At 37.1% G+C, this 16,588-nt stretch overlaps 1 protein-coding gene across 24 annotated transcripts in view; it reads right to left on the reverse strand.

The window, feature by feature from the left end:
* Positions 1–16,588, reverse strand: part of SCAPER (S-phase cyclin A associated protein in the ER) — a 557,109-nt gene that overhangs the window by 444,861 nt on the left and 95,660 nt on the right. For 17 of the 24 annotated variants that reach the window (XM_005560160.5, XM_065548231.2, XM_073996464.1 and 14 more), the window contains 3 exons: positions 11,705–11,805; positions 7,387–7,503; positions 2,364–2,524 (listed from right to left, as the gene is read on the reverse strand). In XM_005560160.5, coding sequence (XP_005560217.3) covers positions 2,364–2,524; positions 7,387–7,503; positions 11,705–11,805 — 379 coding nt within the window. Of the gene's footprint in view, positions 1–2,324; positions 2,525–7,386; positions 7,504–11,704; positions 11,806–16,588 lie in introns of all 24 variants that reach the window. The other 7 variants (XM_073996473.1, XM_073996470.1, XM_073996472.1 and 4 more) reach the window with 2 other exon arrangements.

Below are 16,588 nucleotides of genomic sequence, written 5' to 3' on the forward strand. Positions count from 1 at the left end.
TCAACCTGTGGGACCTGACACTATCTACAGCTCGACAGTGTCAAAATTAAATTGAATTCGAGGACAACCAGCTGGTGTCTGCTGCAGAACTGACTGATTGGTTGTTGGTGGGGAGAAATTCCCACATACTTCATGGTGATCAGAGGTCACAGAAGTCTTCTGTGTTGAATGCTGTGCCATGAGAGCAGAGGAAAAATAGGTTGCTTTTCCCACAGAATGGCATAACTCGCTGTGTATAACACTGCACTGAAACCCCAAAACAGAAGATAAAATTGATCTAAAACAAAATTTCCCAATACATTAATAAGAGTTATCTTTAGTATAGATATAATCAAGATCTATTATTTCATCTCAACTAGGTGAGTTACTCATGAATAATCTGAAGTGGACTGCTTTAAACAAAACGGTGATATGTATTAATATCATGATTCCTTTAAGCTTTTTGCAATTTTGATTTGTACAACACATTTCTCTTAGAATCTTTCAAGATCCAGAAACTGAGTTTTATGATTGTATATTTTCCTACACTTTCCTAAGAGAACTCTTGCCTACAGTCAATTATCTACTACTAAGTCAGTATGAAGAAAAGAGGGGCAATATATTGAAGTAAGCCAACACAACTTCCTGAGAAAAAAATGAAAACACACAAAACACATCCGTAACACAGAGACAGCAATGTCTTTTGTTATGTGCAATAAAACATTTCTTTCTGAACCAAAAGGCTCCAATGGCATCTTCTACTGAAGAAAACAGAAAGCAGTGTCTGAAGTTCTCTTGAATTCATGAAACAAAACTCATTATTACCTATTATCATTCTAAAATCCCAGCCTCTATGGATGTATAAAAATCCACTCGGGACTTCAAAAGATATTTACATAAAACATCTATATAATTATTATGAGATATTTTGTAATCTACTCATCTGACAAAGGGCTAATATCCAGAACCTATGAAGAACTCAGACAAATTTACAAGAAAAAAACAACTCCATCAAAAAGTGGGCAAAGGATATGAATGGACACTTCTCAAAAGAAGACATTCATACAGCCAACAGACACATGAAAAAATGTTCATCATCACTCACCATCAGAGAAATGCAAATCAAAACCACAATGAGATACCATCTCACACCAGTTAGAATGGTGATCATTAAAAAGTCAGGAAACAACAAGTGCTGGAGAGGGTGTGGAGAAATAAGAACACTTTTACACTGTTGTGGGACTGTAAACTAGTTCAACCATTGTGGAAGACAGTGTGGCGATTCCTCAAGGATCTAGAACTAGATATAGCATTTGACCCAGTGATCCCATTACTGGGTATATACCCAAAGGATTACAAATCACGCTGCTATAAAGACACAAGCACACATATGTTTATTGCGGCACTATTCACAGTGGCAGGAACTTGGAATCAACCCAAATGTCCATCAGTGACAGACTGGATTGAGAAAATGTGGCACATATACACCATGGAATACCATGCAGCCATAAAAAAGGATGAGTTCGTGTCCTTTGTAGGGACATGGATGCAGCTGGAAACCATCATTCTCAGCAAACTATCGCAAGAACAGAAGACCAAACACCACATGTTCTCACTCATACGTGGGAATTGAACAATGAGATCACTTGGACACAGGAAGGGGAACATCACACACTAGGGCCTATTGTGGGGAGGGGGGATGGGGGAGGGATAACATTAGGAGATATACCTAATGTAAATGACGAGTAATGGGTGCAGCACACCAATATGGCACATGTATACATATGTAACAAACCTGCATGTTGTGCACATGTACCCTAGAACTTAAAGTATAATAACAAAAAATAAATAGATAAATAAATAAATATTATTATGGGATAAAATTGTTCCAGGTAGGCCCTCATAATAATCCCTCTTCTAATTATTTGTTTTCCTTAATTATTCTGATGGTATAGAAAATGGATGTGTGAGCAAAGATAAACACAGAATATTATTTTGCAGTACAAAATAGCAATCAAGTATTAAACAGCTGAAGTAGTAAATATGCTATTTAAAAGTGAATTCTGCCTAGACTAAACTACCCTTTTTTATTCCTACCTGAAGTCAAAAGAATGCTAAAGGATCTTATAAGGAATAAACAAAAGACCTCATTCTCCTTAAAGTTTACACATGGCAAACCTGAAACTAGAATGATCTCCATAAGCTATCTACAGTGCTGAAAAGTAGTTTTGCTCAGCTTTTAAGATAATTTTATGTTTTAATTATGGTAAATTAATATCACATATGTTGTATAAAAAGATAAATAGGACCAATTTTAAACAAAATAAATATCTCTATATATTCACCTATTTGCTACACAAAATGGCTAATTCAAAGTCACTTGCCATTTTTGCGTGAGGCCTTCTGCACTGTCATTGGTGGGCAAGACTGGGCGGGTGTTATGTCTGAAGAAGCAGTAGAGCCTGTATGATGAGCCTTTACCTTGTCAGCCCAACTGACACCTGTGGGAGCCAGACGAGGAGCTGGCACTGTGCCAGTTGAACCTCTATGGAGAAAAGTAAACACATTTAATAAATTAAATATAAAAGAAAAACTTCTGAATGCTAAATGTATTTAAAATTTAAATTATGCATATGAATATCCACATTTATAGAATAATAATCTGCCATGGCAATTTAAGGTAACTATATTCATACATTTATCTTGATCTAATACTTCATTAATTTTATATAGTATAACATATGGGAATAAACAGAAAAGAATAAGGATAAAAGCCCTCGTTGTTTAAAAGAAAAATTCACTTAAATGAGGAAGCTTTTAAAAAATTATGCATCGATACCTTAAAGTTTTTATTTTCACTTACATGTTTTAATAATACAAATATTGGCCAAGCGCAGTGGCTCATGCCTGTAGTCCCAGCACCCTGGAAGGCCAAGGCAGGTGGATCACTTGAGGCCAAGAGTTCAAAACCAGCCTGGTCAACATGGTGAAATCCTGTCTTTATTAAAAATACAAAAATTAGCTGGGCGCGGTGGTGTGCACCTGTAACCCCAGCTACTCAAGAGACTGAGGCATGAGAATTGCTTGAGCCCAGGAGGCGGAGGTTGTAGTGAGCCAAGATTATGCCACTGCACTCCAGCCTGGGAGACAGAGTGAAACTCCAAAAAAAAAAAAGAAAAAGATATAAATATGCATTAATTTGTCAATCTTGATAAAGACACTACTAAAATAGGCTTTTTCTTTGTGTACATTTCTTACATGATCCACAAGCCTGATGATACCTCACTGACAACATCTAAATTTGGTTCCTTTAAAGTGGTGTGAAAATTCAGTGATGTCTATTACATAATTTAATGCACAATTCTCCTTAACCTTAATAATATTTTCCCCAAATTTATATAGTTGTCCTGTCTACTCCTTATTTGACAGCAACTTTAGCAGTTCCCTTTATCAAAGTTTCCGAAAATTTATCTTAGTTTTCACAACAACAATGACTCTTTTTACACTCATATTTTAATGGTCTACTTAATATTTAAATTATGAGTTAAAATAATGAAAACAATTCACATAAGCCAAGTTTGGTAACTAACAACACATTTGAAGTAAATATATAACTCAACCAGCAGGAGCAGAAGTGAGTAGATGTGCAAAATGTAGCCTATGAGCCAAAATTGTTCCTCAAGCTGAAAGACACAGTGTGTTCTATAATGATAATGAAGACTGAATTAACCCAATGACACAGCTACGTGGAGATCAATATAAGAACTTTTACCACACATGAATTAAAGGCTTTGAGGGTTAAAATAAACCATACACTATACAGTACTCTGAACCACACACCAATGAAATGCATTACAGGGCAAGTATCCTTAAAATGGTGCTTGAATATATAAATATTTGCTTTCATTTGCATATCTTTTCCCTACTCCACTTTGGTTCAACTATTAAATGGTCCCAAAGCCCATCAACCTTTAAAGGCAATACTATCTAATAACAAAGGAACTTGAAAGCAAAAGTTAGATTCTATTAAATAAACACTTCATCAGCTTTTACCAAGTGCCATACAGTGCTAGGCACTTAGAATAGAGAGATACAGCAGTAATCTTGCCTCAAGGAAGGTCCTAGTGTAAGTACAAAAAAATAGACATTAAAAGAAAAAGTGTAAGACACTGCAAAAACAATAAAACTGTATCCAAGGTTGAGCAGTACAAGAGGTGAAAGCTACTAACTGTGACATGAAGTTAGGAGACAAAAAGCAGTCAAGAAAGGTCAGGTTTTAACAGAGAAAAGAAAATGTCAGTTTTAACAGAGAAAAGAAAACATCAAGCAAACTACTTACCAACCCTTCCATTAAACATCAGATGTTAACATTCACTCTAAAGAAGTAGAGTCCAAAACAACTTAGTCTTAAAAACAATTAAATTTTTGTTTGTGCAAAACAAATGTGACAATTGTTTAAAATAATACAACTACTAGAGGTTGAAATACCATTTAAGGCAAACAAAGAGCTGACCAAAAAACTTAAAAGGAAAAGCTCAAGAATGAGACATCCATGGGGGACTTTGAGAAGTTCTAGCAAATTCCTGAAAATCAAGAAGGCCACACACATATGCAGGTTGTGTGCATACCTACGAAATACTTGAGAGGACCCTAATCTCTCACCTATGACTGGCCTTGAGAATCTAAGAAAGGAGGAACTGACAAGCAAAGGCAGAGTTATAAACTGCCAGAGCATTCAAAGTATGTCCCAACAGACACACAGAACTAGGTGAGAACTAAGAGATTTATTGGCTCAAGGTATTTAAGGAAACTTCTGTCAAATCATTAGTTGATGTTGACAAAACATACTGCTGAATAGTTGCATACAACATACATCAACATACACTCATACTGTATGTACCCATGAAACAAAGTGTACAGACGTCACAGAATGAGTTAAGTGTAGCACTAAACTAACAGTAACGACAACAGTCAGTTACAATCCTGGAGAGGGTAGCTATCTGATCTCCAAAGCTGTCACATTTTATCATTTAAAATGCTTACTTTTCAACCAAAAAAAAAAAAAAAAATCAGAAGATGTGCCAATAAACAGGAAAGTATGGCCCATTCACAAGAAGAGCAGCAACAGGAAGCCCAGACACTGGACTTCCTACACAAAGACTTTAAATCAACTATTAACTACATTTAAAGAACATCAAAGTGGCCAGGCGCAGTAGCTTGTACCTGTAATCCCACCACCTTGGGAGCCCAAGAAGGATGGATCACTCGAGGCCAGGAATTCGAGACCAGCCTAGCCAACATGGCAAAACCCTGTCTCTACTAAAAATACAAAAATTAGCTGGGCATGGTGGCACGCGCCTATAATTCCAGCTACTCAGGAGGCTGAGGCACGAGAATCGTTTGAACCCAGGAAGTGAACATTTCAGTGAGCCGAGATCATGTCACTCTACTCCAGCCTGGGCAACACAGTGACACTACATCTCCAAAAAAAAAAAAAAAACAAAGAAGAAGAAAAAGAAAAAGGAACAGATCCTCAAAGACCTAATGGGATAGCATCAAGAGTACAAACAAGTGTATAGTGGAATTTTCAAAGGAGAGAAGAGAGAGAAAGGGGCAGGAAAAAAAAACATTTAAAGGAATAATGGGCAAAAACTCCCCAAATTTGATTGAAAACATTAAATACATATCCAAGAGACTCAACACACTCCAAGTATGATAATCTCAGAAAGCCACACTTAGATATATCATAGTCAGAAGATCAAAAGCCAAAGACAGACAATCTTGAAAGAATCAAGAGAGAAGTGATGGATCACATTCAAGGATTCTCAATAACAGCTGATTTCTCATAAGAAACTATAGCAGCCAGAAGGCAGTAAGGAAACATAAAGTGCTGAAAGAAAGGATTGTTAACCAAGAATTCTACATACTACAAAACTACCCTTCAAAAACTGAAAGATAAATTAAGACAGACACTGAGAAAATCTGTTACTAACAGACCTACCCAACAAGAAATACTAAAGCGAGTCCAGGCTCAAACAAAAGGACAATAGATAGTAACTCGAATTCATACGAAGAAATGAAGACTCCAGTAAAGGACTAGAAAAGAAAACCATACAGGTAACCACAAAAGACAATATAAATGTAGTTTTTCTTTGTAACTCTTTTCTTCTCCTATCTGATTAAAGAGATAACGGCATAAAACAGTAATTTTTAAACTGTGTTGAGCTTGTAATATATAAATAATGTAATTTGTATGACAATAACACACTGTATGACATATATTAATATATAGATCTATTGCAAAGGAAATTGTTAATTCATGTTATAAAATATTTGGCATGAAATATGTGAGTTTTAATCTTTGGATTACTATTTATGATTGAATATATTACATGTCCTAAAAGCTAAACTATAATCTCCTGGATTTTTTTTTTTTTTTTTTTTTTTTTTTTTTTTTTTGAGACAGAGTCTCACTCTGTTGCCCAGGCTGGAGTGCAGTGGCATGATCTTGGCTCACTTCAACCTCCACCCCCCCTGCCCCCAAGCAGCTGGGATTACAGGCACGTACCATGACACCGCCTAATTTTTGTATTTTTAGTAGAGATGGGGTTTCGCCATTTTTGCCAGGCTGGTCTTGAACTCCTGACCTCAAGTGATCCTCCCACCTGGGCTTCCCAAAGTGCTGGGATTACAGGTGTTTTTACTTTTTATTTAGACAATTTCAAACATATCCACAATGCAGGAAGACAGGTCCCTTGGTAAACCCAGCTCTTCCCTCTCTGGCTTGCAATTTTCAGAAAAAATGTACCAAGAATGCAACATCTTGAAATAAGAAGGAACTGACCACAACAGCTCAGGCTTTGTCCTTATCCCCGTAGAAGAGGACATCCTGCAACCCTTGCACTCAGTAACCTAAGTGACATCGGTGTATAAAATCCAGAGCAGGGTGCTTTTGGGGTCTTTTGGCTGTGGTAATAAATGGAGCTCATACAAATGAAACTCCATTCCCCTAGTTAGCTTTCCTGAGTCCCGGGGGACTATCTTGCCATGGATCCTAGGTTTCTGTTGATTCTTGCTGCCTATCTATGAGTAACAACGTTGCTTTACCTGACTTGTGCAAGTCAGCATATGACTCACCAAACTCCTCCTCTGGCAACTGGGCTTATGCAAAATCTTCCATCAGCTCTAGGAACCTTAGCAGAAATTGATGAGATGTTTAGAATCCTCCCCTGGGATTGCTAACCAACACACAGTGTTCCCCTCCTAAGTGTCAGAACCTGTATACAGTATTCTGCGTAACATATACATGGATATTTTTATAATAGAATATCAGAATCATAATACTATAACTAAGAAAATAATTTACTGTAATGCAAGTCTTAGTAGTTTTTTCTTCGTTCATCTCACCCAAAATTTAAGCTTCGTCGAGCATTTGATGTTACATTTATTCTATCTGTTGATGGACTTGGAATCACATGGCGTCCCGGAGACATCTTCTTTACTTCCCATGCCAATGATGTTGGTCTGCCAATTCAATATATAAACCAGATTAAATTAACAGAGAAAAGGGAGAAACAATCTTTTCTCTTAGTTGTTAGTGGGTGAAAAACTAATCCTACTTTTCAACAACAAAAAAAATCAGAACATGTGCAAATTTTCCCCTAGAGCATTGATTACCAGAAAGTTATCATACTACCAGTGAGAAATCATAGTTGATAAATGGTTCAGGATTTTCTATCGACTGCAGCATAGCAACACTACTCCAATTACCTCAAAAAGGTCATGGAGTTACAGGGATATGAGATACATTACTTATGATTTATAACAAGCCCAGCTAAAAAAATATTAAAAAGGCAATGATACTACTACTTCAATCTACTTGTCTCTGATGTCCTGGAGAGTTTGTGAAACACGTATCAAAAGAAAGAATATGGTAAGGGTTAAATGAAGAGTAGGAAAATATAAAATGTCCTTCCTCCACCTCTTAATCACTCATGAGAGTAGGATTTCACTGCTCTTTGCTGGGAAAGCTAAGAAAGATTTCACTGCTCTTTGCTGGGAAAGCTAAGACTTGTAACTTAACGTCTACTCCTCCTTCATTGGCCCCACAACCAACTGGCTTACAGGATGCATAATATGCCCTTAATCAGATCCCCATAACTCCCATGGGTATCCCTGTGTCTTCCTCTCCATTTCCTTTCAATCTTGCCAACTGTTGATATCTGCTTTTAAAAATTTCACTGGCAAATGGTATTTCATTGTCTTTGTTTTCTAAATTATATGTTTATTATCATTACTAGTGAAACTGAACTTTTTAACCAGTCATCTGAATTTCTTCATTTGGGATTCACATGTTGGTATCTTTCCCTCATTTTTTCCACTGGGATTGGCACCGTTTTCTGATTAATTTGAAATACTTTACTACAACTCTTATGGCTACAAATCCATTGGCATTGGTGATACAACTATTTTGCCTTTAATTTTTCCTCTGTATTTGGAAACATTTGTTTTCTTCCTATTTAATCACTGTATCAATATTTTTCTTTGTAATGTCTGCCTTTGTCTTACAAAGTCCTCATATGCAAAACAAATATATAAATATTTACCTCTATTTTTTCTTTAAACATATACAACTACAGTTTTTACATTTAAATCTCAAGGCTAGCCAAAATAAATTTGGATGCATGATTTGAAGAATGCAAGATGGATAATGCCATCTACAGAGCATTTTAAGACTGCTTTCCATATACAGGTGCTGTCTCATGAGGCAACGAAGAGAAGTGCTGATAACTGGCAAAAGTAAAAGGGATGCTTCAGCCGGGCATGGTGGCCCATTCCTGTAATCCCAGAACCCTGGGAGGCCAAGGAGGACAGATCACTTGAGGTCAGGAGTTCGAGCCCAGCCTAGTCAACACGGTGAAACCCTGTGTCTACTAAAAATACAAAAATTAGCTGGGTGTGGTGGTGGGTGCCTGTAATCCCAGCTACTTGGGAAGCTGAGCCTTAAAAGTGGAAGGTGGAGGTTGTAGTGAGCCAAGATGGCACCAATGCACTCCAGCCTGGGTTACAAAGTAAGACTCTGTCTCCAAGGAAAAAAAAAAAAGGATGCCTCAGGTATATTTTTGAACCACAGTGCCAAGAGAGGAATGGTAACCACTCTGTTAAGCTTGGGTTTGGCTTATGTATCTTTCCCAATACAATCCTCAAAACAGTCACTAATAGGTAATCGAATTTTGCAAGCACAAAAAGAATCTATTTTTTTAATGCATTGTTGATTACATTATAGACCTTCTTTGGATACAATAAACAAACTCAATCAAGTTAAATTTAAAAAATGAAAAGAAAAAGAAAATAAAGATTTATTGTAAGGATATAAACTGTACAAGGTCAAAGACATCCAAAAGTTGGGGCAGACTACAATTAGGGCTCGCAAGGATTAGGGCCAGTATAGGCTCTCAAAGGCCACATCATTTCTGTTTCTCCCTGTAAACCTATGCCCTTTTTTTTTCCCCAACCTGTTTTACTCTGCTTGTTGTCACAAGTGACAATATAATCAAAAGTCCCAAATCAGCATGATGATCTCTTAGCTTGGTTCAACCCAGTGAAAGAATGAAACCCCAGATCCAATCACCTATTACCAAGGGTAAGGGTAAAATAGCTTAGTACAAACAAAGACATTTAGGCCTGACCCACCCAGGGACTGTGGATGAAGTAGGCACTAAAAAACTATCAAAAATTTTACTGTGAGAAACAAAAATGTTAAAAGGATCAACCTATCTTAGTTTCCCTAGATTTGGTTTCCCGGGAATCCAGCCCTTCTGGATTTCTGTCTTGGAATTCCTTTACCCTACTGGTTCTGCCTGCCTACTGTAGGGCTGACACATTACTATGAGACAAAGATGCCTTTTTTACTGGATAGTTTCACCCACTAAGATTGAACCAAGATTAAATCCAAGGCAAAGAGGCAGGATAGGCCTATTCGCTCTGGAGGAGGGAAAAAAAAAGCAGCCTTGTAGCTCCATGTGACTTGGCAAGTTTACCAGAGTTTAGGAATTACTTAGATGTCTAAACTAAACTGCTATTTTACCTTTGTACATAACCAAAATAATACTAAGTCCATCTGGTTATCTATCTCTGGAGTATCTAATACTCCTTACTGTTACTACCTTAATCTGAGTAGCCATTATCTCTAAACTACATTGCTGTATCTCAACCTTCCCACATGGCAGCCAAAATGATCTTTTAAAAACATAATTCTAATATGTCAATTCCCTACTTTAAAACCCTTTATTGGCTCAAAGTCAAATCTAAATCCCTTATTATTTCTACAGAGCTCTACACAATGTGGTCCTAGCCTAGCTCTGTAGGTTCATCTCATGCTACTCTCCCCTTGTTCTTTTCACTCCTGCCTTACTAAATTCCTTGATTACACTGTGCTCCCTTCCACTTCAAAGACATCACACACGCTGTTAGCATTATCTCGAATTACTCTTTTCTCTTTGTCTAACTCCTACTTAATAATTCTGTCCCAATTTAAATGTCACCTCCTCAGGTAAGCCTTCCTGGCTGGACTTAGCAAACTGGTTAAGGGTACTTTTTCTCATAGTCATAGAGAAAGCTGTATTTCTTCTTGATGACACTTGGCACATTTATACTTACTTAACATCAGTCTTTCCTATTAGAAATGCGCTTAGTCCATCCAGGCTGCTACAACAAAATACCTTATGACTGGGTAATTTATAAACAACAATAAGAAATTTATTTCTCACAGTTCTGGATGCTGGGAAGTACAAAATCAAGGTGCCAGCAGATTCAATGTCTGATACGAACTCTGTTCCTTATAAAGATCATCTTTTAGCTGTGTCCTCACATGGTGGAGGCGTAATAGCTCCCACTTCTTTTATATGTCACTAATCCCATTCATTAATCCCATTCATGAGGGCTCCACCTTCCCGACTTAACTACCTCCTAAAGCCCCCACCTCTTAATACTATCACATTGGTGATTAAATTTCAACATATGAATTTTGGGAAGGCACATTCAGGCCATAGCACGTACTACATACTTCATGAGGGCAGCGACTGCATCTGTCCTCTTGACCACAAAGTCAGAGAGCTTGGCACACAGCACTCAGATACTATGTGGTGATTCCAAATGAATCTTTCTAAAGGAGCTTTGATCTCGTAATATTCCCCTAATCAAAAATCATCAATTTTCCTCATTGCCTAATACATTAAGAAGAAATACTGTATCTTTCCTTACTACCTGGACTTCGCACATGCCCTACACTTACACAGCTGTTTAAATGTATTCCCTTCACTGAAATGGCCAACCAGCTGGTAAAATCCATCCCATCCTTCAAACAGTTCGAGATCCTCCTGAAATCTTCCCTGATCTATAATCCAAAATACATTTGTCCTTCTCTGAAGAACCATAATAGTCTTTTGCACTAAGTTCTATTTTTATCACACTCAGGCTATAGATTCCATGAGTAGTAAATGTGTCACATTCAACAAATCTCTGTACTGAATAAAGTGATAATACCCAATTAATACCCACTGATAAATATCCAATAAACATTTGTTATTTAATTGAATGAGAAATGCAGCACCTTTTAGATTTTTACAAGTTTCAAGTCAATATGAGGTTAACTTTATTGTCAGTTTCAATGATTGCTATTGAAACTGCTGAATGATAGGAATATTGAGACCAGAGAGCTCATTACCTGCTTTGAGCATCTGTCTTCTCTAGCTTTTCCTGAAGCTGAATCCAGTCAATCAATGCTTTGAAATCTCTTACATAGTTATCCAGCATCATTAGCACCTCCTAAAAGAAACAAACAAAAAAAAAACATTAAATTCCACTCTGAGACTAAAACCTTTGAAGAAAAAAAGAGAGTGAACTTAAGAATTAGTTTTTACATTATACTGTTCAATGAAAAAGCTGCATAAGTTACTGATATAGGTTTTTTTTTTCATTCTGTTTGGTAAGATAATAAGAAATATAACAGGTTGAAAGTCTAAAGACCAAGAAATGATATTCATGTTCCTTCTCAAAACCTCCCCCAATAGCCATCCTTTCAACCTTTTTATTATGAACTTTAATATACAGAAAAGTACACTAAATATAAATCCAGCTGCACACTTGCAGTCCCAGTCACTCCAGAGGCTGAGGCAGGAGAATTGCTTAAGCCCAGGAGTTCAAGACCAGCTTGGGCAAGATAATAAGATGCCATCTTTAAAGAATAATAATAATATTAAAAATTGGCAATGTTTTTCAAGGTTCGACCATCTGGTAGCATATATCAGTACTTCATTTCTTTTTATGGCTGAATGACTGCATGAATATAGTATATCTGTTTATTCATTTATCAGTTAATATTTGGGTTGTTTCTACTTTTTGTTTATTATGAAAACTGCTGTTATAAAAATTTGTATCCAGGTTTTTCTGTGAACATGTTTTCAATTCTCTTGAGTATATACCTAGAAGTGGATTTGCTGAGTCATATGATAACTCTTAACTACCAAACTTTTTTCCACAGCTGCTGCATCATTTTACATTCCCAGCAGCAATTTATGAGAGTTCCATATTCTTCACGTCCTTGCCAAAACTTGCTGCTTTCTGACTTTTTTATTCTAGTCATCCTAAATGAGTGTGAAGTGCTATCATTGGGAGTTATGTGCATTTCTCTGATGACTAATAACTTTGTGCTTTTCATGTACATTAGACATTTGTTTACCTTTTTGTTTGTTTGTTTTTTTGAGACGGAGTCTTGCTCTGTCACCCAGGCTGGAATGCAGTGGCGTGCTCTCTCAGCATCTCGGCTCCCTGCAACCTCCACCTCCCAGGTTCAAGCAATTCTCCTGCCTCAGCCTCCCAAGTAGCTGGGATTACAGACAGGTGCTACCACCCCTGGATAATTTTTTGTATTTTTAGTAGAGATGGAGTTTCACTGTGTTAGCCAGGATGGTCTCGATCTCCTGACCTCATGATCCACCTGCTTCAGCCTCCCAAAGTGCTGGGATTACAGGTGTGAGAGCCACTGCACCCAGACGACATTTGTATATCTTAAAAGAAATGTCTATTCAAATCCTTTGCCCTTTTTTACTGAGTTATTTGTCCTTTTTATTGTTGAGCTGTAAAGTTCTTTATACATTCTAGATATTAGACCTTCATCAACCATATGGTTGACAAATATCTTGTCCCATTATGTGGGTAATTTTTCCATTTGAGAGTATCTTTTGACACACAAAAGTTTTTAATTTTGATAAAGCTCAATTTATTTTTTCTCTGGCTTTGGGTGTCATAGTCCGAGGTCACAAAGATGTGTATGTTTTCTTCAAAGAGTATTATACTTTCAGTTCTTATATTTAGGCTTTAAACTGTATTCAGTTAATTTTTGTATACAGTGTGAGGTAAAAATCCAAATTCGTTTGTTGCATACAGATATCCAGGTGTCCTAACACCATTGTTGAAAATACTATTCTTTCCCCCATCAAATGGTTCTTGCACTCATGTCAAAAATAAAATTCATACACAGATGTATGAATTTATTCCAAGGATTTAAAATCTATTTCATTGATCCATATATCTATCCTACTGCCAGTACCACAGAATTTGATTATTGTGGTTTTTTACTAAGTTTTAAATTCAGGGGGTCTAGGTCCTCAAACTTTGTTCTTTTTCAAGACTATTTTGGCTATCCTATATACTTGCATCCCCATATGAATTTAAGATCCACTTGTTCATTTCTGCCAAAAAGGGGGAAGGGAGCAATTGGAATGTTCATAGGTATTGCACTGAATCTGGGTATCACTATGGGAAATACAGCCACCTTAACACTATGAAGTCTTCTGTTCATGAATTTTGAATATCTTTTCCTTTAATTAGGTTTCTCTTATTTCTTACAATGATTTTTCATAGTTTCTTTCAATTATATTTTATAGTTTGTGTGTACATCTTGTACTACTTTAGTTAAATTTATGCCTAAACATTTTATTGTTTTTGATGTTATTTTAATGTAACTGCTTTCTTAATTTCGTTTTTGGATTGTTTATTCCCAGTGTATAAAAATACAACTGATTTTTGAGTGTCCATCTTGTATCCTGTAATTTTGCTAAACTTGTTTATTAGCTCTAATAATTGGGGGGCAGGTGTCTTTTAGAGTTCTTTATATATAGAATCATGTCATCTGCAAGTACAGTTTTACTTCTTCCTTTCCATCTAGATGTTTTCTATTATGTTTTCTTGTCTAATTGCCCTGCCTAGAACCTTTAGTACAATATTGAGTGTAAGTGGCAAGACAAGACATCACTGTCTTGTTTCTGATCTTAGATGGGAAAGCTTTCAGTCTTTCACTATTAACCATGACATTAACTGTGGATTTTTCGTAGATACTCTTTATCAGATTAAGGAATTTCCCTATTGAATGTTTTTATCATGAAATGGTATTGGCTTTTGTCAAATGCCTTTTCTCCACCAACCGAGATAATCTGTGATCTTTTTCCATTCATTCTATTAATATATTCTGTTTATTGATTTTCATATGCTCAACCCACTCTTACCTTCCTGGACTAAATCCCACTGGGTCATGATGTTACAGACCTTTTCATGTACTGCTAGATTTGGTTTGCTATTACTTTGTTGAGAATTTTTATGTCTGTATTTGTAAAAAATATTGCTTAACTAACATTATTTTTAACTTCAGTGTTTAGAAGAATTCACTGGAAAAATCACTAAAGTTGGGAATTATTTGGGGGATGGGTATTTTTAATTATAAACTCAGTTAATAGTTACAAAGTGACATAGGTTTTCAATTACTTATGTCCGTTTTTATTGTTTTTCTAAGAATTAATACTTTTTGTGTAAACTTTCATTGTACAAAAGGAATCCCAGTTCTCCCACTATATGTGGTCCAACTTCACAGATAGCATCCCAACTTCCATGAATCCAAACAGAGAATTTTAGATACCCAAATCACCTAGCTGACAGCAGAAGGGACTCAGTATTCTGAGTCTCCAGGGATCACAGAGAATAAAGAGGTGATTTTCAACGGGTGTGTGAGCACTTCCAGCAGCTACCTCCCTGGGTACAGGAAAGAGAAAACGGGCCAAAACTACTAGCCCCCAGTTTCTCCACAGAAAGGGTTTGTCTGCACACTTTTCCAGCTGCAGCCTGAGGGTTTGGGCTTATAACTAGCCTGCATCTGGAAGCCAGTGGAGCAGGTAAACAATAGACCTCCAGAAGCCTCAAGGGGCTTATGGGTACCTCCTGCCCCTTCTCCCCTTCATCCCCACACCCACCCCCAGCCTTGCTCCAGCAATAAAACTAGGTCTGCAGATTTTCCCTGGAAGGAGTTTGCATGTACATGGCATGCCCCAACTTTTACAGCTCCCACCCAAAGGACTGGCTCCTAAATCACCTAGCCCTGGGAGTTGAGGCTCTGCATTTGTGAATCTCCCTAAACTACAAAGAGCAAAGAGCTGCTTTTTAAACAGGTAGAGTTCCAGCAGACAACCTCCCAAGGTCAGCACTGAGCTAAAAAGCAAAAACTCCTGACTCCCAGTTTCTCCCTAAAGGAGACTGACTACATACCTTAAAGTCCTGACTTCTCCAGCTGCTACCTGTAGATCAGGCATTACTTAGCCTCCATCTGGGAACTGAAACTGCAGGAAATTAGCAGTCTTCTGGGACCACAAATACGCATGTGGGGACTATCCACAACTTCACCTGCTGGCATGCTCCAGAGATAAAGCCAAGTCTCCAGTTAACCTGCCTATCTCCAAGAGAAGATAGATTAGGCATCTGTCAGGCCCCTGGGAGCAACAAAGTACAAAGCAATGGGTCAAATGACTGTGCAGTCTGAACAAGAATATGGCATCACTGCAGATCCTCTCCCCAGCTTAAACAAAATGAGAGAAAAACTCCAGCTCCTAGCTACTCCCTGAGAAACGAGAAACTGGAACACACATTTAATACCACCAACTTTTCCAGCTGGATCTTGAGAGATGGATTTCTAACATGCTTGTCTCAGGATACTAACAGGACTTGGCATACCCTAATCTGGGGGCCACTAAGAACAAAGACTGCAGTTTAGATCAGCACAAAGGTTTGAGAGGCACCTAGAATAACTAGCTGAACTGACAGGTAAGATCCATCTCCTACCCAAGGCCAGTATGACAAGACTAGGAAAGGCAGTTGCCTTACCTAATGCACAGAAACAAACACTAAGCGTCAAAGAAAATGAAGAAACAGGTATATAAGTTCCAAATAAAAGAGTAAGATAAACCTCCAGAAACTGATCCTAATTAACTGCCAATATGTGACTTATCACATAGAGAACTCAAAAGAACAGTCATAAAGAAGTTCATCAAGGTCTGAAGGAGTAATGCATAAAACTAGCTAAAAATTTCTGCCAAGGGACAGAAAATACAAAAAGTACCAAACAGAAATCATATAGCTGAAGAATATAATATTCAACTGAAAATTTTAATACAAGGGTTAAACGGCAGACTAGATTAAGCAGAAGAATAATCAGGAACTCTAAGACAGGTCATCAGAAATCATTTAAGATGAGGAACAAAAGGAAAAAATGAAAAAGAGTAAAGAA

The sequence above is a fragment of the Macaca fascicularis genome, chromosome 7 (assembly GCF_037993035.2).
Source record: "Macaca fascicularis isolate 582-1 chromosome 7, T2T-MFA8v1.1".
NCBI classification, from domain to species: Eukaryota; Metazoa; Chordata; class Mammalia; order Primates; family Cercopithecidae; genus Macaca; species Macaca fascicularis.